Raw genomic sequence first — 27,719 nt, 5'->3', positions numbered from 1 at the left:
TGGCTCAGGCCTGTCTTGGAACAGGAGGAAATACATAGTTTTTATGGAAACTACATATGTTATCATGCAAACCAGCCTTTGCCTTTGGTTTCTATGTGGGAAGAAATGTTCTCTTTAAAAGAGGAATTCCTTTCTTGACCTAACTGTAAGGCCATGAGTAATTATCTTCCAAGACAAAGGTTGATTTGATGCTCTACTGTTCTATTACTCTACAGTTGTTTGGAAACAGGTCTTAAACTCCAGGGGAAAAAAACGAAAAAAGGATAAGAATAAAGCAGGATGAAACAGAGCAAACATATGTTGACAACAAAATGATGTATAAAAGCCCTTGCATAGCTCAGTAGTGTTTTAGAGCCCAGACTCAGAAAAACATTTCTGTGCAGCTCTTAATGGATGCTTAAATCCCATTCATTGTCACATGTTCAAGATCCTTTAAAATACTCGGTGTTGTCAGCTCCTGCTGGTTTCACAGAAATGAAGAATTCCTTCTCTTATAGGATTGGACCATGGATGCTTTATGTAAGACATGACGGTGTTAGCTAAAATAGGAATATTAATTCCTGGAGCTAAAATAAGATAGCAATAAAGGAGATTAGCAATCCTGCACATTTTGATATGGGCCCAAAATACACAGACAACATGTAGGAGAGAAGCAAAAATTAACAGCATCTACTAAAAATGTAGAAAATGGTCCAACCAAATGTTCATCTACCCCAATATTCCAAATGCAACCATGACTTTATGAAGAAGTCTTGGAAAGAATGGGACAGGACAAGTTTGTGATATTACCCTGAAACACATTCTGCCCTTCAGCTATTTTCAGCTCAAGGAATTTCCTGGACTGGGTGTGATTTTTGAGCATTAAAAAATCCCTAGTGTATTTCTTCTTCGTTAATTTGCCTAGTTCTCTTTGCAAACATTAACACCCACAACATCCTTTGGCAAGGAGTTTACAGCCTCCTTTTACTAGCATTGAACCTGGCTCCTACTAGCTTCATTGGATGTCTTCTTTTATTGGAAAAGACAGTGAACAAAATAAATTCTGTGCAACTCACTGACACTTGGGATGCTGTGGACCTGTATGATATCCCCCATGAAATTATGTCTTTGAGGCTAAGCTAGAGCCAGAAAGCAGTTCCAGGTGGAAATTTCTCTAGTTTATATCACTGCAAACACTGATGCAGAGAATTCTCTGCAACATCCCTGTCTTCCCTCAGTGCTCCTTTGTTCACCAGTGGGTCCAGCACACTTCCAGCTCCTAACGTATTTGAAGTAAGATTTACTGAATTTTTTATTCTTCTTTGTAGTTGTTTCCCAGACTGTTTTTCTCTCCTGTGTTATGTGCTTTTGCCTAAATTCAGAAACATGACTGACTTAGGAAGGAACTAGTTCCCATAGTTTCTTGCATAAGAGAGAAGTTTTTCCAAGAAGATATTTGAGAGCAGGACTTCACTGCTATATTCTGAAACACTTTTTTTTGCAAAAGCTTCCTCTTGCCCACTGGCTGTGTAGTGGTACATCTACCACAGAATTTATTTCACAAGTGTGTTTCTGGGGCAGATCTCGCAGTTTTTTGCATGTACTGCAATTTGATTTGCATCATATTCTTGGAGCTCACGAACCAAACTTCTTTTGTAGAAAACTAAACTGGAAAGTGTGTTCCAGGGGAGCAACTAATGTGTTCTATGTATGAGGAGGATATGCAGGAGAAATTAGCAGAAAAAGAGGCACAGATTTAATTTAGTAACTCTATTACGTTTGCTCATCACTTCACTCTGAAAGAGTGAAAAATAACTTGAGAAAGTCTATAAATCTTATTTCTCCCTTAAAAATATTGATAAAGTAGGCAGCAAGGTTAAAACATGAAAATAAATCCTGCCAAAATCTGAAGTCAAACAAAGTATAGTGAGCACACTGCTCAATTACTTTTCATTGCTGTTCTGTATTGTCCTGTGTAAAGCTATAGGAACTCTGAGAGTAAAGCTTGTTTCTGCAGATGGTGCAAATTCTTTTTTTCAGGACCAGTTCCCAGTGTACCAAAAATGTGTTTTGAAGAGAAAATTATTGGCATAAATCTGGGTATGCAAAGTGTGGTAAAGGCACAGGCTCAGAATAGAAATCTGGGTTGTTTTGGGCAGATCTCATGGTCTGGAATTTGGAACTTGTATTCTGGAAAATGAAACTTCCGAGAAGAGTGTTAGTATTTTGGAAAATAGTCTGTTTTGGAGGAGAAGTAAAACCTCGGTATTTTTCACAGGAAAAAAAAAAAAAAAAAAGGAAAAAAAAAAAAAAAGAAAAAGAAAAAAAAAGTTTCCAAAGCTCTGTTGCAGAAGAAAGAATTGACATAAGACTGTTTGTTTTAATATGTCAGCTGTCCACTTGGAGGGCTGACAAAGGTCGGGCTTTCTTGGACACCTTTCTATCCACTGTGCAGGCTGGCTCCAGCATGTTAATACAGAGAGTCTCACTTCCACGCTGCCTAGGGAAACTTGCAGAGCTGAAATCAATAAGGATTTTCCAAGAAGGCGGAGGGGCAGCTTCTGTGTCAATTTGCCTGACAGTGAATTAAAAAACATTTTCTTAGAAATTTTTGATTTCCCTACAAAGGCATTTTTCAGTGGAAAATAATTATGATGGAAAATTCACAGTGGATCCAGTTTATTATATCTCTTTTGGTTGCTCCTATGTTAAGTCCCATACTCAGACAAAAAGATATATTCCTCTATCGTGTTTTGGATACAGCACATGCTCAGGAATGAATTAAGCTTTCAGGTTGGCTAATTTACATATACTAATTTTTTCTAGTCACTCTCAATGCTGATGAGCCACAGCACTTTCTAGCAGAAATGTGCTTGCTTTCTGATTTATTACAAAGCTCCCAATGTGGAGGTGTGTATATTGCAGCTGCACATTTTCAGGTCAAGATTTGAATTAATATTGCTAATGATACGTGCATGTAAATTTAATCTTTGTAAATATAAAGCCTAATTAGGACCCAGGGGATGGGTGATTTAAAAATCACTTTTCATTGGGAAAAAAAAAAAGTCTTCATTTTTTGCTAATGAAAAATAGTAGAGAAATGTAAAAAGATAAACATTAAAAAAAAAAGTAATTTAAAAATTAGGAAGTAGAGCACTGAAAAATTCTACAGCAATAAACATCCTAGGCCAGCTGGAAGTGCCTTGTTTTTATTGTAATTTTACTGTTGTCAAAAGCCAAAACAACAAACAAACAAACAAAATCAACAACAATTAAAAAAAAAAATCAGAAAAACAGAAATCAGCAGCAAACTCCAGGAAACCTTCCTCATTTTGCAGATAGATTAAATTAGAGAAAACCTTTCCTGTTTCCAGCTTACTTTAAATTAGGAATGTATAGAATTTCATAACAATAAAGTTAGGAAAAATCCTATATGCCTGTTAGACTCATGCTTTTCAGGGAAATTGTACCATTTTTTAGAGCATTCATCTAATAAATTGTGTACAGAAGACTCCCTTTTCACATTGAAAGGTGTAGACATGTTCTGAAGTAGCTAATATGTGGAGTGAAGGTCTGTGCTTGATTGCTGCCCTTTTAAAGGGAAGGCTAAGTGAAAAAGCTGTCAAATTTAAGTGATTTAAATGTTTTAAAGTAACTTGGATCTGCTCCTGGCAGCATAGTTGCATTTGGAAGTTCTGTTTGAGGCTAGCTCTCGCTTGGTCCCGTGGGCTAAATGTTCATTATTATTTGGACCATTTTAGGTGTGTGCCTCTGGTTCAGCTATAGACAAATGGGATTTCATTGGTGTGATCCAAGGCAGTTCTGCATCGCAAACAAAACTCCAATAAATGGGGAGAGTCAGGAGACAGAAGTCATTGTACCTTCAAGGGTACAATCCTGATCTGAATGAAAACACGAGGGTAGTTTCAGGCTTTTGCTCAAAGTTCACCTCTACTCAGTGTGAAGATTGCAAATAGGATAATATTTTTCCTACAAAAGGCAATTTCAGTAGTGCCTTAAGGAAATATTCCTTTCCCCTCAGTGCTACAAGGTGTGCTGTTAACTTCTTTCACCAGTACGCTGTGTATATGCAAAAGCGATTATTGTGATCAACACTGGAAAGAAGGGCCCAAAATGTACTGACATTTACCAAAGGGCTCTTTGTGGTAGGGCTGCCCTTTATTATATGTTTTCAGAAACATTGTAATCAAGCTCTTCTATAATGATGTGTTCTGTAATAAAGCAGAAATATTCTCTCATTATAGTCGGGGTGGGGGCTCAGCAAACAACATATGCCTTTCCTCAGCGCTATGAGCTGCTGGAGGAGCCTTCAGGCCCACAGCTCACAGGAGTGCCATTAAAACAACTGAGCTCACATCTTGTAATGGGACTGTTTGTGTATTTATACAGAGCAGCAATGTATTGAATAATAGCCTTAATGAGGAGGATAATTTTCTTCCTAAGCAACAATCACAAAACAATTTGTCACTAACTAAAAGCCTAACACAATTTCACAAATTGATTGCTAAATCACTTTAATAATTATTTCAGAGTGGGCAGTCAAAAACAAAGAGCAGCACAAAAGTAGTTTCAAAAGAGCGAAAGAAAATGAAATTTTCATGCTGGATATTGTTTATGTATTCATTTTAGCCAGGTGAAGTGAATGGAAGGCATCAAGTTCATGAGGAAATGTAGTTTGGAGGTTGCTGCTAAACTTATTAAATTCTTACTAAACTACCATGTCACAGCACAAGAGTAAATTTCAGCATTGGGTGCCACACAGGTTCCATGACCCAGCATAGTAGGAGGTGAAAAAATGTTCTTGGGCAGAACCAAGGCCAGCTCCATTTAAAGCTTTATCTGAAGGCTTTTAAAAGCTGGCAAGCCCTGGCACAAAAGAGAAGCCAGTGTTAGGTGTGTCAGGTAGGCTACTTTGTTCATGATAGTTCAGAACTACTGCAGGCCAACTGCCAATGGCCAGTCTCCTCTGTTAACCCAACAAAATTATCATTTCTGTTCCCTGAAGTCTGACACACATCCATGCAATCTGAACAAAGATACAGGACAGGCAAGTAATTCTCCACCAACATTTCTGTTTTCCTGGGTCTGAGCAAGAATAGCAATGCCAGTGGTAAGGCACTGTGAATTCTTGAAGTTAAGTGTTTTTTAGGTAATTAAGGACATTAGGCAGGATCTCTGACACAATACATATTCTCCAACAGAGGCTGAGAAAATCTGTTGATTCCCAATTTGTTCTGCAGGCAATTTTGTTTCTCTTATCTGTATTATCGAAAAGACAAATGGGCTAAATCTCCTGTGTGTAGCACCTCTGAAGTCAGTCAGATTAAACCAGCATCAGATCAGAATCAGATCCATATTTTTTTCCTGTCAAACTGTCGCCCACTCACCCTGCATTTGGAATTAACTGGGGAATTACCAGCCTGGGCCATGCTGACTTGTTTGACTATGAACCAGGCTTAGCAACATGGGTAGACAAAGAGTACAAATTAACCAGCAGGAGTCTTTTAATGATCCAAACCAAAACAAATAAAACAGAAGGAGGTATGAAATACCATAGGATATTTACAGTCTCATTAACAGAGTTAGTGAGATGTGAGGTAACAAGTGCCATTTCTTTTTCTGGACAGAACAGAACGATTACTGTTTTTAAAACCTGTATAGCAGTATATGTAAGCAAAAGGAAAAAGGACTTTCCTGTAAAATCTGTGTTATGCTTCCAATGTCATGTACATATTTAGAAGCAGAATTGATGAAGGAGACTTTAGTAGTTTTATGTGTTGGAAGTCCCACAGCCACAAGCTAAAAAGGAGTAAAGAGCCAAGCTTAGTCTAAAATTTCCTGGTGGGCTGATGGCATCCTAGAATTTACAAGAAATTCTCAAGTTAAGGAGCTGATTCATACCTTAGCCCTAGAATACATACCTAAGTAAAATGAAGACCTGCATTTGCAGTTTAATTCAACTATTACAGAGTTTCATAAATTACAAAGATGTTATTATTTTTAAAAGGTTTAACTTTTGATTTCTTTATATCTGGTGTACATTGCTCCAGAGGACAGATTTAATTCTAACTGAATCCATTGACAAAAACTTGCATTGAAAAATCCTTAATTCCAAAGTTTTTGCAGAAAGAAAATTCCTGGTGAAGCTGATGGGAGTTTTCTTAGCTGCCCTTTATAATTGAATTAACTTCACTGAAAGATGTATCTGATAATTTCCTTCAGTGTGATTACCCGTTATATTAAAAATGGCATATTTTATCAGATCATATACATATCACTGTCAGTTTATGACGGAAATCCTTACTAGCAAAATTCTAAATCTATGTAGGGAAAACCCAAACAAAAACCTAAAAACCTCTGTGCAGTTGTCTGTGCTACTTGGTTTTATCCTGATTAACAAATTTGTTATCCTACTTGCAGGATACCTTATGAAAGGTAAGTAAGTGCCACAGAGATTTATGACCCAATTGTAAAGTAATTCTCTTATTTGTATTGAGAATTACATGCACATTTACAATAATACACATTTTTTAACAAATAAGAAGGCATGTACTTGTCTTCATCAGTAGTGACATATGTCTGGTATTGCTCACCTGTTGATTTCAGGGATCTGTACGAGGGAAGTCATTGTCTCCAGTCTTATTTTACAGAGGATAAAAGAGATTAGCCCAAGGTGTGCAGTTGGAGGGAGTAATGAGTATAGGTCTCCTAAGTCCTAGTTTGAATTTCTTGCCCAAGTGTCCACAGTTGGGTATGTGAAATAAGTTTATCGTGTTCACAGGTTGGATCTGTGATTCTGTTTTCTTTGAAATTATTTTCTGTTGCTGCACAGAAGTTGCAGGTCATTTTAACTACAAGGATTTCCATCTTCCTTTTAAAAAGTCAGGTTTCTTGATTGTTTGTTTTTATTTGTGCCTTTGAATTAATAGTAATGGAGGTATTTGAAAGAGCAACAAATTGGACCATTAATTTTGGTTTTATAAGTAGCCATAGTTTAAAATCCTTATAAACCCTTCTTGGATTTACATATACTTAGGGAGTCTTAGCATTAAGATTCTGGATGTGCATGCAAGGGCAGAATTTGATTGAGATTGCAAACAGAGAGCAAGCATAGATGAAAGATACGCTGGAAAATGAGCTGACATGCACGGCTGTAACCAGCTTTCAGAGATCTCGTCATCTGCTGTATTCAAAGAAATGTGAGCCTGGGATAGTGATGAAAAAAATAAACTGGTTCTCTCCTTTCTTTGTCCTGCAGATGGAAAAATGAACAAAATTAAATGGATTTTGACGTGGCCATTGATATTCTTGCTTTTTTGCACCATTCCAAACTGCAGCAAACCGCGCTGGGAGAGTTGGTTTATGTTCACATTTGTCTTATCCACTCTCTGGATTGCCTTGTTCTCCTACTTCATGGTGTGGATGGTAAGCATGTGTGGCAAGGCATACTGTACTGGGTGAAATGTGCATCACAAAACAGATTGTAGATCTATTGTATATTTGTTAAAGGCATATAGTCATAGTGTAGTCTCTTCAGTTTACACTCTTTATTATTATAATATTAGCTTTATTCTACTCTTTTCTGCACAAATGTTTGGGCCTTTACTATATAGGGCCCAACATGGTGCATGAAGGTGCCAGCTCAATTTTCAAAACAATGTGGGCATCCGCATCCTACTAATGAAGGGGAATCTAAATGGTAGCATTCAATTCACAGCAGACTTCCTGAGACACCTTCAGAAATTTGGCTGTAGGCTCTGATATTGAAACATCCTGAAAAGGCAGATGGATGGAAAAAATTGAAGTGCTGTAAAACACCTCAAGTAGAGTGGAATAACACAAGAAAGTTTTTCTTAGTGAAAAGTATTATGTTTGCGTGTATGCTTCCATTTGCCCTAGATCTGTGAGAAGTTGTATATCAGCTGTAGATCTGTAAATTGTGACCAAGGAGCACACTTACTTGGAGATTTGAATAGCTTCCTTTTTTTTCTTTCTTTTCCTCTTTCACATTCTTAAGTTTACATTTGCAGTCAGAGAAGAGACATGAATAAGAAAGCTCCTCAAAGTAGTTTCTGTGATGGAAACAAAAATCACCATAATTCTGAAGTATAGAAAATTACCTTTTTCTATTCTAAAAGATGCAAACCCAAGAAGTTGCATATACCTATTGCTAGAAGATAGGTAGGATGTGCTGCCAAAGAATTCATATACTCATTTTTCCTTTTAAAGGAAAATATAGTGAAGAAACAGCCCGGTTGCTTCGTGCTGAGACTATGCATACATGTATGTCTTATACATATACATACTCATAGCCATATATATATATATATATATATATACTCTCATAGGCATGTATATGGAAGACTTTTTGTTCATGAGCTCCTTACCTGCAAAATATTTTTGGACAGAAAACATCTCTGCCTTCTCCAAATGTGTCAGACATTTGCAGACTACTTTACATTTATGCTTCCTCTCACGGAAGATTCCGTGTTTTCTATATATGTGATGCACAATGTTTTGCATTATAAAGTAATCCCCCACTCTCTTAATGCTGAGAAATCCATATGCCAGCCACTCATTCTGCTTGGTATAATGGTGCCAAAGCCACACATTCATTTCGTACCATATGTCCTTTGTCAGACCATGCTCTGTACCTTGGTTCCATTTGCAGAAGTCCCTTTCACAAACGAGACATACACACCAAGGCTCCAACACCTCTTATTTTAAGACACACACAGACCTTAATAATCTGTTACCACTTGCAACAGAATGATGCCTACTCTTCTGAGCTACAGCTTGCCCCCGATAATGTGAATGTTTGTTCATGGGTTCCTAAAGAATACCTTTTCCTTGGCAAAGGGTCCAGTCTTCCTCATGTAAGAGACTGGCAAAATACTTCAAGAAAACAACACAGAGACTTAAAGGCTTTCACCCTTAGCAGTCTGTGCAAGGAAGCAGCTGCCTGTTCCTGCTTCAGTCCCCTCGCTATCACAAGGCTATTCCCTTTGCATGCTTGGCTGCCTGTTCAGCCTTTTTTCCTGACTCTTTTTCAGTCTTCTTTGGATGTTCCAGCTAAATACTATTCCCTGTTCTCTCCCAGGAGTTCTGCTACAAGTTTCAGCCCTCCCCTAAGCACTTATAAAGCTGCATCTGGATTCTCAGGGGATAGTATAGCCAGACACGCTCACTTTGGGATTACATCAGGAGTCATTCAAGAAAGTGTTTCCTTCTTCATGTGTTGGAATATAATAAGTTCTTCGTATTTCTGGCCCTATATCACAATATAAATTGACTACAGTCCTCATGAGAAAAGAACCAATAAGTATCTTGCCATTTTGGGAATAAAGTAAAAACAAAACCATGTCTCTGCTTTTCCTTAAAAAATCAGTATGTCCTATTCAAATTACAGAAAATGGTGCTTATTTTTTGCTCATGAAATGTTGAAGAGTATGACCGAAGTACTTTTCCTTTTTACAAGGTTGATTTTAGACTGGTTATTCCACAGTTACTTCATTTGCAGAACTGGATTTGAGTCTAATTCTGCTAGGGTCCACATCAGAAATCAAAGTTAAGGGTCTGCCACAACTGTATTGGATTGAGGAGACTTTCCAAATATGAGAGGTTAACCTACTTTCCTCATTGTTCAGGTGACCGTGATTGGATACACGCTTGGGATACCAGATGTGATCATGGGCATTACTTTCCTAGCTGCAGGAACAAGCGTCCCAGACTGCATGGCCAGCCTAATAGTAGCAAGACAAGGTAGTGTGCCTGCGGGAGCATTCCTGCAATGTTACATACTTGCTCTATGATTTGCTACCTCCATACAAACATATCCTCAATGCAATTTTATTCTTATTTAGTTATTTATTCTCACTGTTTCAGGGCCCAGATTAAAAAAAATTGCTTTAAGTATGGTGAACTAAGAAGTCATCCCTGTCCTGTTATCTTTTGCTTATTGAGACTGGGCATGGCCTAGCATTCTTGAAGGTCACTCAAAACTCAGATATCCTATGCATGGTGTGTATCAGTCTGGGTAAAAAGATACAAGCCAGACAAAACTGGAATAACAGCTATTAAAAAAAACTGCATAGAAGAATATGTGCTAACGAGCACTAGCCCATGTAAAACTTGTACTGATTTTTAGAAGACCTCCTCTACCCAGGGAAGTGAAGTGGTTAAGATGATCTGGCAGAAGTGATGTTGCTCCAAGCATACTTCTCATCCAAATGTAGACCTCTTTCCCTTTGGGATGTATGAATAGTGGCACTGGAACAGCTTTTAGATAAATGTTAGCTATGTTTTCACCAGCTTTCCGATTGAAATTTTAAAATGTTTTCTCATGTATTGTTAACATTTAAGTTTTTTTCCTTTTTTTTTTTTTTTTTTTTTTTTTGAAAAATGTCTGTAGACACATTCCCTCCTGTTGTTGAAAAACATTAAACATGAAATGATCCCCTTGTACTACAGGAGGATAAGAACAGCTCCTAACTGTATTCTTTTCCACCATTTGTATCTCCATAGTCTGTTTTTTCCCAGATAATGAGATCTCCAGAACACATCGCTGGGCAAATATCAAGAGTTCTGAAGTGATAAATTAAGTACCCCAAAGTCCCACATTTGTAGTTTGAGATAGAAATAATGCTCTTAAATGCCACTTGATTAAAAAGAATGATCTATTTAAATTATTTCATTCTTGAGTTTCTATTACCTGTTTTGTGCAGGAAAATCTCACAAAAGCAGAACAAAAGTATTCAGGATTCTTATGGAACAACCTTTCTACTAAATTAGCTTTCCATATGTAGTATTAAATGAACAGCTTTTTGAAAGAACAGAAGGAAAACATTACATTTTTTAATTAACAGAGTGCTGCTTTAAATCAGTTCTTTAGTATTAGGCAAAAGTACTGAAAGAATTATTTCCTCTGAAAGTGAAGCTAAGCAGTAGCTTGGGAAAAAGCAGCCCCTCTTGTTCAAAGACAGTGTTTTTGCACTACTTGGAATCCAGGAAGATGGTTACAAGACAGATTGTAGACAAATATCTAAAGAGTAGAGAGGGACACTGCCATAATACGGATTGAAAGCACAACCTTTCTATGAGCATCTCCCTTCAAGCAGAGACTGTACTTGTGATTCGGCAGTGTCTGTCTGTGCTCTCTGTACTCTAAGTATTTGTAGGATGTGTCCCATTTATGTCAGAGTTCCTCTTCCTTCCTGGTGTGTGTTTTGCAGAAAGGAGTTAATAGTTAAGCCAGTGCCTTGGGGAAATTAGACAGAGAAGAGTTCTGCCTTCCTCACGTTTATTGATACTGGTGCAGTATGAAATGGCAGCCAGTGATAGGCATTAGGACTGGATTATGAGTAATGCCTAGGGACTTCATCACCATTCACTCTTTTTTTATTTTTATTGATTGTTCCCACTTGATTGTTCCTAAAGTGAAGTCGATGCTGATTAAGCCCATACCCCACAGAAGGGCTTAATATCTTTGACTCCCATCTGGTTGAGTTCTTTTCTGGACCAATTTTCATCATTTATGTGAGCTGCGTGTCCACAGACTAAATCCAGTAGACAATCTCCAGTTTCCCTGTGGCTGCAGCCTGTCTAGAACACAACAGCATCAGCTTCATTTTTGAACTGGCATTGAACACATAGGCTGAATGGATACCATGCACTCAGTAAAGCTTGCCAAGCCACAAAGACGATGCAGTTGGAGCAAGCAGTTATGGAAATGATCTCCCTACCTCACTCTGGCCAGTCCAAGAGGGCTTGGATCAATGGCAATCATTCCCCTTTAATTTCCTCTAGAACGTGAAATATTGATCCTATCCTTTGTTTTTACCTGAAGGTTGTTTTTCCTTTGCAGGCCTTGGTGACATGGCAGTATCCAATACAATAGGAAGCAACGTCTTTGACATTCTGGTGGGCCTTGGTGTTCCATGGGGTTTGCAGACCATGGCGATTGATTGTGGATCAACTGTATGTATCCTGGACATTTTTGTAATGTGTTCTTTTTCTCCATTAAAAACCAAACAAACAACCATATCCTTAAAAGATAGCATGTAAATAACCAACTAATGAAACAGCAAATGCTGAGCATGTATTGTTTTCTGAATAAGGTGTTATTTCTTTGCCAAGGAACCAGAAGTTACATAAACAATTTTCTTTCCACAAGCTGTAATTAATTCACAGTTTGCCAACTTGAGTACATTATATTCTATAGCAAAAAACAGGGCCATGTATGTCTGTTCATGGCACAGTCATTTTCTCTCTGCAATCTCAAGCACATCTGCCTTCCTGTACCTTAGTATTCTTGTAAGGCAAGAATAATGATATACCTCCATCATGAGGATCTCTTAACATAAAATCCATTAAAAATACTGATTTTATTTACTCATTTATGTATTTCTATGGAGGAGGGATTTCTTACACATTTATTTTAAATCCTGAACCCTCCCACTCTCCGTTATGATAAATCTGTCACAGGTTTGTATAGTTTAAAATGTGTAAGTCAGTCACTATTCAAGGCAGAAGGTGGACTACCATAAACCAATAAATTGATTTCTGATCTCTAAAACACAATTATTGTATTCTGAATGTTTTTAAGGTATCTTTTTTTTTTTTTTTTTTGGTCTAATTCCCACAGGTTAAGATAAACAGTAAAGGACTGGTCTATTCAGTTGCACTTTTGCTAGGATCAGTGGCACTGACTGTAAGTATACGTGTTTCCAAATGTTACTCTTCAGAGTATTCTGATTGCAAAATAATCATTAACTATTTACTTTACATAATCTGGAAGGAAAATTTTAAAGTACTTATTATCCCCAAAGTATCAATTTTTATGTGCCATTCTTATAACAGTACCATGAGTAGAAGAGCTTCCATTGTCCTGTGTGAGGACTAAAATCTGACATTTGGGGCAGAAGAGATGACAGATGTATGTAGGTTCCCATTGATTTCAGTGCCAGTGTTGAAATTATGTGATCCAATAATACTCCTTTGCTCCTGTGTCCAGCTGCATACCCCAGACCTGCCTACGTTATGCTAGGGCAAGTCCCAGGTATATTTCATCCCTCTTTTTATCCCTCCATCTCTGATTTTCAAACCAGCCTAGACTAATGAAGTGTTGTAGCCAAAACCCGTCATGAAGACAAGTCTGTGAGGACTGTGAACTTCAGAACTCTGAATAGGCATGCTAAATGTCACTCAGTTACCCTTAGAACACAAGGCATGTTAAGGTGAAACAATAGTTCTGTTTCAAAAGTTGATTTTGCTGGTACTTAGGGTTCTCTGATCCTGCTGACTCCCAGGGAGCCATCTGTGGAAAGAATCAAATCCCAAAGGTATAAAAATACCCATTTATACTAACATCTTACACTGGCTGCCTATGGAGGCTCTTGCAGAGGAGGGGATCATCACAGGATTTTCTACACTGTTGCATGGCTAGGTCTTAGAAAACTCCACATCACCTGTGCACAACTTAAGTGGTGGAATGACTGTTCACTTTGCCACTAACTTCCTAGTGCATCTAATAACGTAAGTGGTGGGAGCCTGTTCTTTTCTTTTCCTATCTCCAGTTCCATCATACTGCACGGCGCCTGTGAAACAACAAAGATGTTTTTTAGACACTTGTATATGACGTTGCTGCATGCTTACTGGTAACCAGCACTTTGGAAAATATGGGAGGATTATGCAGATGTGTTCCTATGCTAGCTGCTCAGGGTTTTATGAAAAGACTCTTTTCAGCCATATCATTTGAGTTCAAAGCATCTATTGTTGTCTCATTTGTTCTGCTGGATACCCTGATTCCCCCAGATCTTCCCACATAAAAACTCTTTGGAGAGTAATTGTTCAGAAGCACTCAACACCACTGAAAATAGGAGCCTTCATGCGGATTTCATTGCTTTGCTTCTTGTAACTTGTAACTCCCCTTAGTTCTGGAGCTGAGTAAAATATCAAAGAAAGCAGTTCTTCTGAAGCTGTTGAAAGAATGAACATTAGGTGCTGGTGATCTACTGTAGGATCTGTAGGGGAGCACTTCGGGGAGAGGCATATTCAGGGCATTTCTTTAGTTCATAGCCAGTCAATGCTGCCTGACTAGAATATGTCCCACATACTGAAAATGCCCCACATACTGAAACTGAGCACCTAGGGTCCTGTTTCTCTGCTCCATGAAGAACTTCTGAAGTGACCTTAAAGCAGGTTAATTTAATGTTTTGTAAAGGGATCTTCAGACAAAAGAAAGGCCAGAGTTTGAGTCATTGGACTGGGTTTTTACATTCTTTTTCTTGATCAGAAAAACATATGTTGCCTTTTTATTCTGTAAAATACCAAGAATATATTTTTATCTTAGTTCAGAATCTCTAATTCAAAAGGCTCTCATTTTTAGCTTATAATTGTCTCCAAAAGTCTCCTTTGTGGCTTAATTAACTAACACTTTGTTTGCTTGCAGGTGTTTGGAATCCATGTAAATAAGTGGAAACTTGACAGGAAATTAGGCATCTACGTGTTGTTTCTTTATGCTGTTTTCCTGTGTTTCTCTATATTGATAGAGTTTAATGTCTTCACCTTTGTCAACCTCCCTATGTGCCGAGAAGAACTTTAAACTACAATAAGGAGAGAGACTGCAATTCTTCTGATTACATGTGCTGTAAATGACAGGAGACATTTCACATTTCTACCTTCTTTCCATCAGTAATTTGAGTGTCATTCCTGCTTCTTCAGCTACCAAGCACTTTTACCTGTGTGGAAGGAAAGCATACCTTTCTTGTAACGTGCTAGCTCAAGGCAACCAAAGCATTTTCCTTCTCTGGATATTGCTGCTCAGTCATAAAGCTGTGTGGATCTTACGCAGAACTCTCAAATGTCCCCATGTATGGGACTTTCTGTTGTGATTTTCATTCTCCTTTTGCAGACAATCAAACACCACCTCCAAGGTTAACAAGAAGACTGGAGAAAGTCTTTATAGTTCTTTAGGTTTTGACACTTACTTTCCGTGGAAGGAAAAGAGGCAAGCTCAGAACTTTTCTTGGCTTAGTCAAAATGTCTCAACTACTGGACCAGAAAGTCCAAGGCACATATCATGGCATGCACTGTTGAGGACATCATTTCCCCTTTCAAGTGCTCTGCTTATAGAGGAACTGCAAGGACAGTTTTGATGGCAGTGTTGCATATTTATCATTCTTTTCAATGAAGATGAACAATGCGGCAGAGAAAGAAGAGGAAATGGTTGTATGTTGTATCACTTCTGATGATGCACACTAAAAGTTTGACTATCTGCATATCGAAGAAGAGAATTACATGCAGAAATTTATACTTGAAAAATAATGTTTTACCATTAATAAGGAATGCTGTATATATTAGTATAAACTAACATTTGTGGAATATTACATCATGAGAAATATTTTGCATTGGCCCTCGTATGCCCATTTTGTAAATTTAGAAGAATCTAAACAAATAAAATACAACTGGGTGCTCAGTAACTAACAGTTATTGTTATCAGCTGAGAAAAGTATCTGAACATAATCCAGGCTTTCTGACAACAAAACCCACCCTGGTTATGATTTGATTTGTTTGATGGGGGAAAGAAGCTTATTTTATCAGTCAAGAAGCTGGTGTATTCTCTACTCTTTATTTATTCCCAGAAGCTTAATGAAGGTGGGTGTCTGACACTGAGCAGTGCAGATAAGAAACAGGTAGACAAAAGCAAATCTGTCAAGAGAATGTGGTCTTTGATTTGATTGTATGCAAGTTTTGAGGCATGATATACTTCTTCTTAACCCCCAGTAGAAGCCAGGTTTTGATATCCTATCCACCAGCATAAATCTGATATAGGGAACTACTCTGGATGTAAATGACAGCAGGATCTGGCCCAGAGTATTAAAAATAATGGGTAACATTCTATATTGTAGTAATCATAAGACTGCAAATCACCGAAACAGTGTGCATATTTTGCATTGCTACTTCAAAATATTTTAAAGCTGTATACGAATGAAAGATCACACAGTTTCTAAAGAAGCACATTTAACTTTATACATAGATTTTTTTTAATTTTTTAATGTTTATAAACCAAATCTGCCAACTAAAAGTTGATGCATTTTTAAATATATTAATATATTTTGCACTTAAGACTACATATAAAAATTCCCATTACTATGTCAATGAGAACATACTAAAGAACCTTAATAAATAAGCACTAAATCAAAAAAGTTACTTATCTTGGCATATCTGACAAATAATTCTGTTCAACCAGCTCACATGTAGGACACTGTTTACACCAGGCAATGTGTTTACAATTAAGGCTATTTAAAATTTATTTTGATACAAATAAAGGAGTGTATTCCGCTGTTAAACATTTTTTAGGAATTGAGTCTTTTCAATGTAATGCTAAGGAAAAAATAGCAACGTCTTCATTATTTGCTGTACGCTCCATGACAAACGTCAGTATTAGCACCTATTTAGGGTTTTTCACTTTAATAAGGTAGTTAGGTAGTTAAACTACCAGTCCTAAAGATGGCAACAAATACAGCATTACTAAAATGCTTTATTGAATAGGCAAGCATGACAGTAAACACATTTGTCCTCAAGTATGCAGATGACCCTGTTTCCTGGCATTCAAGACATTTTTGCTGTGCTGTAGCAGCAAAGCTGAAGAGGTGGAATTCAGTCTGTGAGTTTGTGGTGGAATTCATCTTTGAGTCTTCTGTTGCAGAATGTCTGTGAAGGAGCATCTCTCTTTACTCTTACTCTCTTCCCTCCTCTTTCAGGAGCACAGTTTGGTGCTGATACTCCTGTATGATATGAGATGTATGTAGATATGAGGCTGAAAGGAGCAGAGGTAGAGGCATGGCTTGGAGAACTAGTTGCCTCCAAGTAAACGTCTGCTGTTCTGTGCACAGTTCAGGCAGCTCAGGTGTATTTACGCTACGGAAGAGTGGTTCCAAAGCCTAGTTTTGAATGCCGACTTATCAGCTGAGTTGATACTAATGAGGACATCAACATTTATAGTTCCAGATCCAGCAAATTGTACTGTACTACATATTTCTGATTCAGGTAACTTTAAAAAACTAGGGGCACCCATTTGTTCCCTAGCAGCTGATCCCCAGCTCAAATATGCATGAAATTGTGTTTGCTAATGCCATGAATCATTGAGACATCATTTGGAATTATTTTGCCTAAATTGAATATCACCTGCTCCAAAAATTGAGAGTGTTCTGTTGTAGGAAGAGACGGTCTTGGAGGGTAATAGTGACCTTAAATCACATGGCTGGTCCTGGCATTTTATACTCCTACGTAAAACACAGACCAACTTCAGGACTATTTCTATGGATTGTAATGCTGCATTTCCTGAGGCAGTCTCGTATGCATCTTGTGTTATGAGACAGGTGTCATGCCATGCTTGTCATTACAAATGACTTTAGTAGAATTCTCCTCTGACATAACGATGTGACCAGGGATATATTGTTTGCCAAAGAGATATTAGATGCTGTATCAGGGCCTTGATGACACATGATCGTATGAAGCAGTTAGAGTCTCTATATAGTCATTACCAATATGCTAAAATGAATAAAGATGGTAATTATAGGCCGAACCATGCAGATAAACTAAATAGCCTGAGAAAGATCTGTTGGACAGGTTGTTGTATGTCAGATACCCACTTCAGAATGTGTCAGTAATTCAGGAGAATATTGCTGAGTAATAGCAGAATAGTGCCTTTCACATGTACAGAAAACAATTTGCTTGTGTGGTCAGGAAACCACTACAAATTTTGCCCTTTCCCAATCAAGATAAGGGGTGATTTGCACTTGGCTCTCTGAAGTTACTGCAACTCTACATTGCGTCTGTTCAGGTTGTGTCTGCAAGATTTTGTAGCCATATTGTTTTACTATCCACTGTAAAAGTTAGCTGGCTGAGTTTGGCACGTGTGCCACAGTGGTGTGTAAGTTAATATTCAGTTCAAGAGTGAAGAGAAAGATGGTGGTTGTGAGAGGAAAGCTGTTACTGTGATCTGAAAATCGCCAGCGTACTAACACTGAAAAGTAATACAGAACAGAAAAAGATATCCCTTATCCAGCAAAGCTTAACTTCAGTAGGATTGATTCCATGCTTAAAGCTAAACACATATCCAAGTGCCTTGCTGGATCGTTTCCTAAGATGACAGCTGAGCATGGTTTCTGGGGTTTCTATCACATCCAGATCTTTTCATATGTTGCTGGTTTCATAGTCTACAATTTTAATTTTTCCCTCAAGTTAAAAGCTTTGGCCGGAATCTATGGACCTCTGCTCTGCTGATACCACTTTATATTCCCACTCATGTAAATAAGAGGAGAACAGGTTCCTTGTCTCAAAGGTTTCAGAGCTGTCCTGGTGTACGAACAGGACCATAACTGAAGTACAGCTGGCCAAGCAGAGCTCCCAGCAGCTCTTTTCTGCTGCAGTTCCATTGGAGTAGTACAGTCCCACAGAGATGATCCATCAAGTTCAGCAGTGTCTGATCCCATACAGACCATAACACTCACACTGCATTATAAAGTTGCGTGATCAAAGTTCAGCTGCTGCTACTCTGAGTCCCACTGAAAGTATTGCCTGAATTAAAATTTCAGGCTTGGGATCTACATGCCTAAATCTAATTCTAAGAAGCTACAGCTATGGTTTCTCAATGACTACTGATGATCTAAGGGCTGCTCTCTGGGCTTGAGTCCAGCCTAGCAGAACACCTGAAGTCTTCCCAGCAGGTACAGCAGAGTCAACCATCCTTCTCCTGGCTCAGTCACTGGCGTGCCAATGTTATTTTATTTTATTTTGATATGTTTGCTGCAGCTGTGACTAATGCATAATTAGTTTCTGGTTTTACATTATATTTGTAAACATTCTGTCAACATGTAAACAAACGGAAAAGGTCTTTCCTACTCCGATACTTATACAGCAGTTATAGAGAAGGCTCTATTCTTTGATTTCCTTTGTGACTGTGCTTTAATTACACACACTTGTTTTTATTATGTTTGCTCTAGTTGCACAAATCCCTCATGAGTTTGGGTGTCTTCCATTTTTGGATCTCTTGCAATTGTAATGTCATTTATTTGTGTACTGCTGTTAGATTTATTTATTTTTTTTTTTTGTAGAGTGCTTTAAGCTGTATAAATACTGCTTGATTATTCATGCTAAGGAAAGATCAGACCTAATGTAATATGAAACAGACACTAAAGTAACACTGATAGCCAGGTGAAACCAAAGAATCTTGCAGATTGAAATGCAACACCTTTGGACATAATGTTCTGTCATTGCAAGTCTCAGATCCTTCAGTTACTTGTGTTTAAGCACTCAGAAGAAAAGTTCTGCAGTTCACCCACTTACTACACATTTGTCTTTATATTTCTTTGAATCTGAACTCTAGATTTTTCAGTCTGTTGGGTGGTAAGATTTATATGATGGTTACACGGGTAAATGACAGCATTTAGTCCCAGCAATTCTGTACTAAGCCCCTTATTTCCACTTATTATTTTCTTGAACTATTTTGAAAACTGTATGCAAGCGATCAATGTTCCGCTGAAAAGAAGAATGTCGTTCAACTGATAGGTGCATTCGAGTTTCTGACCTGATGTGCACAAGTTTAAAAACCTCTTTCGAATAACTTGAGCATGCATTTTCTTACATTTCCCTTGTGCGGTGTCCTCATATTTTCTCCACAGAGAAAGCTGTGAGATCCTCTACATCCCTGTCCCCAAATTAGAGATACATGTAGGTCCTTCTCCATAGGCTGACCTGTATAATGATGGTGACAGTTTGTACATCCCGTGTTCTACTTGCTATCATACTTCTGCCATACAGTACATTGTCTGAAAGAAATGAAAGAGCATAGGAACCTAATAACAGTTGAATATTTTCTTACGAGAATTACTGAATTTAATTCCATTTCTTTCTTACTTGCACAAAGAATGTATGTGATTGTTGCTGTCTTATCACTGAGATGATCTTGGTAAACTTGAAAAACAAATACAATGGTAGGTTTATAGCAACAGGGAAGTGTGACAAAATCTAAAGGTTATCAGAATATATCAAAACCAGACAGGTAAAGTCTCTGGAAAGCCTAATACCAACTGTGATGCTTCTTTTCAGCGGGTTTTGCAGCAAGATTATTGCCTTCACTCATATCCCAGTTGGTTATGCAAAGAACACTTGTAGGTCTGCTTCTCCAGCAGCATCACTGTTCCAAATGGCTGAAACTGCAGCAAAGTTACGACCACATTCTGGCCTTCTTGTTCTTGGAAAGGGTGCCAGCGCTCATTCACGTCCTGGTAGTTGGCACAAATTTTTATCAGTGGAACTGAGAGTAGAATTTGGCTCCCGCTATCTCCTCCATTGCAAGAAAGTATTTGAAATCATTTATGATCACTAAAATAACTTCTGAACCTTTTAAACTTCCCTGTGTTTCATACTTGCAGGCATTTGCAGTGCACCCTTAGGAGGTTCAGTACCTCTTAAAATATTATTACAACTTTCTAGAACTGCTTACTTTGAAAACAGAAAGGGATGAGTTTGTAAACTGTAAATAACACAAATCTATTTATCATGTTATTTATTTTTTCAATGACTGTGACCTTATGCACTGTGAATGCTCTGTGATATGGGGTCCTTTGTACAGATAAATATGTCATGAAATCCAAATGGATTTAATGTGATAATTTGTTACAAAATGTTGGCATGATAACTGATTATTTTTGTTGTGAAAATTTAAAAAAATAGTTACCTAAACATTTATAAAAAATTCTAGCAGTCAGTATTGTAATGCACTATATTATCAACGTATGTACACTATCAATAAATTATATAAGAACAACGTGAGTGTTTGCAGTATTCTTCTCAGATGCTGAGAACATATGAAGCATTCTCATATATATTGTTGAAAATCTAAAATTTCAGGACCCAGCTAGAATATGTGCCTGCACTTTCTTGGTGAAATTTGGTCTCTGCTGAACTGAATGACAGAAGGCTCACACATTTTCGTCTGTTCAAGGGAGTATCACCTGGATCAAGCTAATTTTGGGGTAAGTTAAGTTTATCAATTTGATTCACAGTGATTCTGAAATGCATGATTTACTCTTTTGGGACAAGATATGTTCATCAAGAATGTTTCAAGAAACATTTAGACAATGTTCTCAGATGTATGGTCTGATTTTTGTGTGCTCCTGTGTGGAGCCAGGGCTTGGACTCGATAGTCATTTTGGGTCCATTTTAACTCAGGATATTCTGTGATTCTATGAGCTGTCTATCTCAGGGTTTCAGATGTCTTCTGCTATAGGTATGTAGTCTTTAAATGCAGTTCTCTGAAAAAAAGGAACAAGGAATTACCTTGCTCATGTGCTAGTTTATCCACAATTTCATTAGACGAGAGTCCTCCCATTAATGCTCCTAGCCAGTTTACTGCGAGGAGATAAAGTGTGACCTTATTTTTCTTAACCACAGTGCACGCTTTTGGAATCCCTGTTGCTGTATAAACCTGTGATTAGCCACTGTGTTTCTGTACATCAACAGAAGAGCCCTTGTGAAGTGGAGAAGAGCAATACCAGGCATTCTTTGACTTTTGCACAAGGGTTCATTCTTTGGTATATGCTAGGCTAAGTGTTTCTAGGCTTCGGAAAGGAAAAGATTCCTTCTTCCATACAGAACTAACTTCTGAAAATCGAAATCTGAATATAGAAAGTACCCATTCTTCTAATCCCCCACACATTTGACCTCATGACCCATCGTGATCTGTTATGTAATAGGCTCTATGAAAGGCACATGATGTATGGGTTGGTGATACAACAGGCATGACAGTTCCTACAGGAATATACCATATTATTGGTGCAGTCGCGTCCTACTGTGTGGAAGCAGAACTGCTGTATAATCTGTGAATGTGCTGAAAGCACTTGATTACAACCAAAGTGCACGTTGCACTTATGGGCTTCCATCATCAAACATTTTTAAACCTTCCCAACTCAGCTGCATAAAAATAATAATAATAAAAAAGAAAAGGGCTGCAAAATGGTGTGGTTTAAGATGGATAGGGTGAATCAGTCCTAGAAAAGCCAAGAATACCCCCTCTGCCCCTAGCACACACTGAAATTGCAGTAATTTTTAGGCTGAAAATTAGCTTCATAAGTACATTGCATCTAAATATCCCAAATTATTGAAAAATTCAATTCTTTCTCTAAAACATACTTGGCTTGGATGAATTACAGAGAAGTGGCATTTTGCAGTGTCTGAACATAACTTTGTCAATTAGCTTTTGTGTAATTCTATACTGAATACAGCGTCAGGCTCCAAACCTGCCTGATCTCTGGCTTAAGAAAAACACTCAGCAAAGCTCCCACAAAATCTCTTACATAAAAACTTGTCTTCATTTTCATATTTTGAATATTCTACAGAAATGATTAACTGCATTGCAAAGATACTAAATATTTTACAGAGGAAAAAAAAAAAAAAAAAAAAAAAAAAAACGAGAGAGAGAGAGAGACTTTGAAAATAACTTTTGCCCAATATCTTTAACACAAATAATTTCAAAACTTTAAAATTCTGAAAGCGTACATTCTTTAAACTGCAAGTTGTGTGAAAGATTTCACAAGAAACAAAAAAAAAAAAAAAGAGCTCCCAAATTGAGTGAAACTGAAAACTGGTATTCTGCTGGAAGAAACTTAGTTCTTTTCCATCATGCAGCCTTCCAGTCAGGCTTTTGGACTTTCTAAACGAAACCCTTCCAAAAGCTAGAAGATACATCTTCTAATGCCAACAGGTTTGGTTGAAAAACCCTTTAGAAAAGTTCATCTTGAGATGCACAGGTGCATCTTGATGATGGTGGTGGTCCCTCGCACTCCCCCTAGCTCAGTGCCAGCAGAACTGGCTCTGTGCTGTACATGTAGTTGCCCTCAGACTGATACGCTGACAGCTGCCTGGCATTTCCATTTCCAGTGTGGGCTGCATGGCACAGCCTGCTTACTGGACAATATCTTCGAAAGCTGAGAAATCCCTTCTGAAGATAAAAGGAGCAAAAAGGTCTCCCTCTCTGTTCCATGAATTACTTTTCTCCGCCTCTGCTGCATATTTCTGCTGTATTCTTTTCCATTATGCATTCTCCCAGCATCCAGTATTTCCTGAATGGCAGAGCTGCCAAACAGGAGTGCTACCAGCCCCATCTGACAGCACATCTGTCAGTCCCCAGCCTCCACAGCTGGTCTATATTTAGTTGGGTTTCCAGTACGGCAAACACCAGTCAACCACTTAAGTAACTCCAGGTCAAATGTTTTCCGAGACTGTCCGGAGCTTCACGGCTTGGATAGCTACTCATTTACCAGCAGTCTCACAGCCTAACCATTACCTTTTGCTTCAACTAGGAACTTTTTTGCATAACTGTCCTCTGCCTGTGTTAGATATTTCACTTTCTCAGGTCCTGTGTAAATATAAAGGTTTCCAAGTTCCATCTGGTTCCAGTTACTCAAGCAGTAGAAATACACATGCTTCAGGAATTTGCAGACGGAGACTTACTGCCTTGCTGCTTATAAAATCCTTTACAAAGTTCACCATGCTCTGTTGCCTACTGATATACCTGTAGTCTGTAAAACAATTTCCCGCAAATTTGCTTACGTTACAGAAACAAACTGGAAGCTGGCAGTCTCGGGCCCTTCTCTCTAATAAGGCTAACCTGCCTTCACTACTAAATATGGCTTTATAATACACACGCGCACGCACACACACACACACCCTTGACCACCAAAGACTGCCTCTTCCTGAAATCCCCCGTTCATATAAATACAGGAAGTAGAAATAAGAGAGGCTAAAATCAGACCTTCTTGGCAGTTTGCTTTCATTTCAGTGCTTGTTTAGTTGTCTGCCCTCCGATACTACCGAGCCTGAAGCTGGTTTCACACATCCTCCCCCTGCAGTCCCTTGAAATACCATCTTCAGTACAAAACTAAGGATGTGGAGGTTCTGCTCAGCGATGGCAAGGAATTGCTTTCTTTACCAAGGAACTCTAAAGCCACTGTGAAACAGAAAGTATCTTAAAGTTTGCTGTAATGATGAAAACATCAGCCGGAGACAAGGGAGCCAGGGATGACTCAGGGTAAGTCCTGAAACTTAAGTCACTGTTTTTAATAACTATGTCGCTTTGCTTTGCCTACTTAACAAAGAGCTCTTAACTGCATTTGCAAGCTGGCTGGGGGGGTTTCAGCTACACAATCGCTATGGTGTGGCACAATCGTGCTGTAAGTTACAGTATTTCCTTTAGCTAACATGTTCCAGCTGAAAACAAAGTGCGATACCTTTGTTTAACTCCAGTCTCAGCTATTTAGGGAAGAATAAGCACAAATTACAAGCTGCAATTTAGGGGAAAGGACAGAGTAAGGGAGTTCTGTGCTATTTGGAAACGTGACAAATCCTTCCTGGGAGGCTTGCTTTGTTTCTACTGAAATGCTGAGAATTGGGTAAGGGCTCGTCCCTACCAGCTGGTGCTCACTCCAGCCCTACCTAGCGAAAGTGCACACAAACCATGTCCGCAGACTCCCAAGAGACTTCAGACGTACTTTTGGTTAGGAAAAAACTCCGGGCTTTCCTTGCTCCTGGCAAACAGGCACGACACCTTGCAGGTTCATGCCCCAAGAAAACATAGTGGGAGAGAAAATATGTTTTGACTGGGAGGACAGTCAGCTGCCGGGGCTCCAGGATCAGGCTGGAATCTGCCCAAGGCTCAGTTATATCATAAAGCTGATGCTGAAGCCGAGCGTTTCTGTTTCCTGTTGAAAACAATCAGGGGAAAATGACACAGCTGCTGGAACTTCCAGTCACCCCCTTGGAAAAACATATAATACCAGATATTAAGAGTGCTTTTTATCTGCCTGACACACTTAGAAAGACTTTTTCCCACGAATGAAAGCTCCTAGCTGTGTCTGTGATGGGTGCAGTAGAAGAAGCTGTATGGGTGGGTGGTTACGGTGTACTTGCATTTTCAGTCACTGAGTGTGCTGCAACTCTGTCTCCTTTGGCTTGCAGCACACACAGTCAAAAAGGAGGTAGAAAAGCTGCTGACAGGCTGCTATAGCTCCACCATAGCACTGTCCCAAATGTGCACATGGAGTGCAGGGGATGGAGAGAAAACCCTACATTGCAACTGTCACTGCTTTTGCCTTCAGATATTTACTGAGTCGCAAGGAACAACATTACACCTGGTCCAAGGTACAATTACTCAGTTCAACTCAATGCTAAACACAAAGGGACAAGGATCACACAGTCATAAGAAAAGAAAAAAAAAAAAGAAAGAAAAAAGAAGAACCCAATCCCAGCTGACTGACAAGTAGATAGCAATCCAAGGAATAGGTACTTTTCAGATACTCCCTGCCTTTGTGATAGTTGAGATGCCACATACTGAGAAACTGAAAGATTTATACTGTTTATCTCTTTCTTAACTTGGTTGAAAGTTAACACATGCTTACAAAGATTTGCTTTCAGTTTAGCTTTGCAAGAGAAAATAAGCCACAAACCCTAGATTTGGGCTGTAAATAAGTGGATGAAGCATGAATGGGCACAATGCATGTGTTCTTCATAAATCTATGAGCATCTGAATAATTTACCAACATACTTTTATTTCATTACCTGATTGTCTTTATTTACAATCTATCTCCCACTCTTAAATAAGGACTTAATAATTAAAAAATGTGTTTCTACTTTGTTTGCATGTCACAATATTGCTGAAGATCCTAAAAAAAATTACACTTCAGCGAGCATAGCTTGTATGTAAGGAAGTAGAAATGTGACTAACTGATTAAATGTGACTTTTTGGTTATGTTCACATGGAGTTAGGCACATATTCACAAAGTATTTGTAGATAAAAATAGTAGCTCTCAAAAGAGATAGTAACAGAGGCAAACTGATGATGGAGAATTTGGACCCAATTTAAAATTCTGTGCACAAAAATTTCATGAGCAATTGCTGAGATTGTACCTTTGTCCACCTGGATTTTAATTATTTAATTAATTAATAATTTATTGTGAAAATTGTGAGTTATGAAATGGGAAAACTTCCTTACATGCACAGAAAATATGGTAGTGCTAATTATCATAGGAGTACCCTGGCAACTTGGAAAGTGTCTGTGTATCTGGTCCTTGCAGTGACAGAAGGGTCTGTTTTGCATGTAGCAAATCCCTAAGGAGGTTGTGCTGACTTACACCTCTGAAATGGCAGGAAGATGCTGGGAAGAAATCTGCATCCAAAACCAATAGCTCCTCGGAGACAGATGTGGGGAGAAGGGTATCAAAGGGCTGGATAAAAATCAGTCTAATCAGATTCTTCCAAAACGAGTTGGAGAGGAGCAAGGAAATTATAACCAGTTATCCTAAGCTAGAGTCAGGCTAACTCAGCTAGGAGCGTTAATAAGTGATGAGATCACAAAACATCTGGAGAAATGTGAGCTGATTGAGCCTGGTGACCACAGTTTCATGAAAAGGTATATGCCTTCATTCCAACATCTGGGAAATGTATGGAGGAGATGATGAGAAGAGCAGACAGGAGCCGAGACAGACATAATCAGCAATATGCAAACATTAAATAGTCATTGAGGACAGTGGCTGGTGCAGGCAGTTGGGATAGGTTACAGCAGTTCTCACTTGTGGGGCACCAGGCTAGCTAATGAAGTGATGACTGTACATCTTTTTGGAGACATGTCTTTTTGGCACAAAACCCACATCACAATTGACATTGATTTCATGCAGTGAATGTAGAAAGAAGAGGCCAAGAACTGGAGGAGTCTGGGAACCAAACGACTCTCATGGGCTCACAGATCTGAGCTCCAGAGGGGACTGATTTGATTATCTAATCTGATCTCCTGTGTCGAGAATGCCAGAGAACATCTCTGGTAAGCGTCCTGTCAAACCCATCCTTTATGCTTGAATGGGAGCTTTTAAATCCTTGTTGGCCAAAAAAGCTCTCCTGCCCAGGTTACACACCTGGCTCTGCAGTGGGGTAAGTCTAATATGAACATTTTCAGACTTGAATTGAGAAAACAATTTTAAAGAAAAACACAGCTCTCTTTGAGAGCTGTCCTATGAGAAGAACTATAATCTAGGATGGTTTGAATTGGTGAGCAGGTAGTGTTGGCCTCAGAAGGTCTTGGGCACAACGCAGAGTGCTGCTGAACAAAACCCTCAGCCCAGTACATGTGGGGAGCTGTGCTGAAGCGGGGAAGGGACAGTTCAGGTAGCTGGAAACAAACCAGTGTTATCAAATCTCTCTGATGTCTGTCAAGCTCTGATAAAGGGGAAGATTTTCCTTTCCCACAGGATGGTGCTTCTCGGGAAGGAAATAACTGTGTTGCACCAGGATCAGGATATTATTGTAAAGATACAAAGAAAGAGGTGTTCTCTAAAGAGGCTTGGTGCACTCACAGAGTGGACTTATGTCTCCTGAAATTCAATTAAGAGAAAAGCGTGTTTGCGACCACACTGACTCATCGTGTGATCACCAGCCTCAGCAGGTGCTTTGAGCACTTTGTGCAGTGGTGCTGGTGCTAGCACAGAAGGCAACTGGCCCTTCGATACCTCGGGTCAGACCACACTCAAAAAGTTGTCCTTCAGCAGGGAGCTCCTCGTCATTGCAGACAGTCCAATGCCAGCGTTCATAGGAATGGGGGCATTAACGTAAGCCGTGAGTGATCTTCTGTTCATCTCCTCTCCACTACAGTTTCAGCTAAAGATAGT

General features: G+C 38.7%; 2 protein-coding genes across 4 annotated transcripts in view; both read left to right on the top strand.

Annotated features, from left to right (window-relative positions):
- SLC24A4 (solute carrier family 24 member 4) overlaps positions 1–19,007 on the top strand; it is a 92,014-nt gene extending 73,007 nt beyond the window's left edge. For all 3 annotated transcript variants that reach the window (XM_032189337.1, XM_032189335.1, XM_032189336.1), the window contains 5 exons: positions 7,259–7,425; positions 9,648–9,762; positions 11,864–11,976; positions 12,644–12,709; positions 14,450–19,007. In XM_032189337.1, coding sequence (XP_032045228.1) covers positions 7,259–7,425; positions 9,648–9,762; positions 11,864–11,976; positions 12,644–12,709; positions 14,450–14,602 — 614 coding nt within the window. In that variant the 3' untranslated portion in view covers positions 14,603–19,007. The remainder of the gene's footprint in view (positions 1–7,258; positions 7,426–9,647; positions 9,763–11,863; positions 11,977–12,643; positions 12,710–14,449) is intronic.
- A 4,831-nt stretch (positions 19,008–23,838) lies between these two features.
- The window catches only part of RIN3 (Ras and Rab interactor 3), a 68,006-nt gene continuing 64,125 nt past the window's right edge, over positions 23,839–27,719 (top strand). The window contains exon 1 of the mRNA XM_032189475.1: positions 23,839–24,094. Within this exon, the coding sequence (XP_032045366.1) occupies positions 24,048–24,094 (47 nt within the window). The 5' untranslated portion in view covers positions 23,839–24,047. The remainder of the gene's footprint in view (positions 24,095–27,719) is intronic.

Source organism: Aythya fuligula, chromosome 5, assembly GCF_009819795.1.
Source record: "Aythya fuligula isolate bAytFul2 chromosome 5, bAytFul2.pri, whole genome shotgun sequence".
Lineage (NCBI taxonomy): Eukaryota > Metazoa > Chordata > Aves > Anseriformes > Anatidae > Aythya > Aythya fuligula.
The sequence above is the reverse complement of the archived record's forward strand: the minus strand, read 5'-3'. Positions and strand labels throughout refer to the sequence as shown.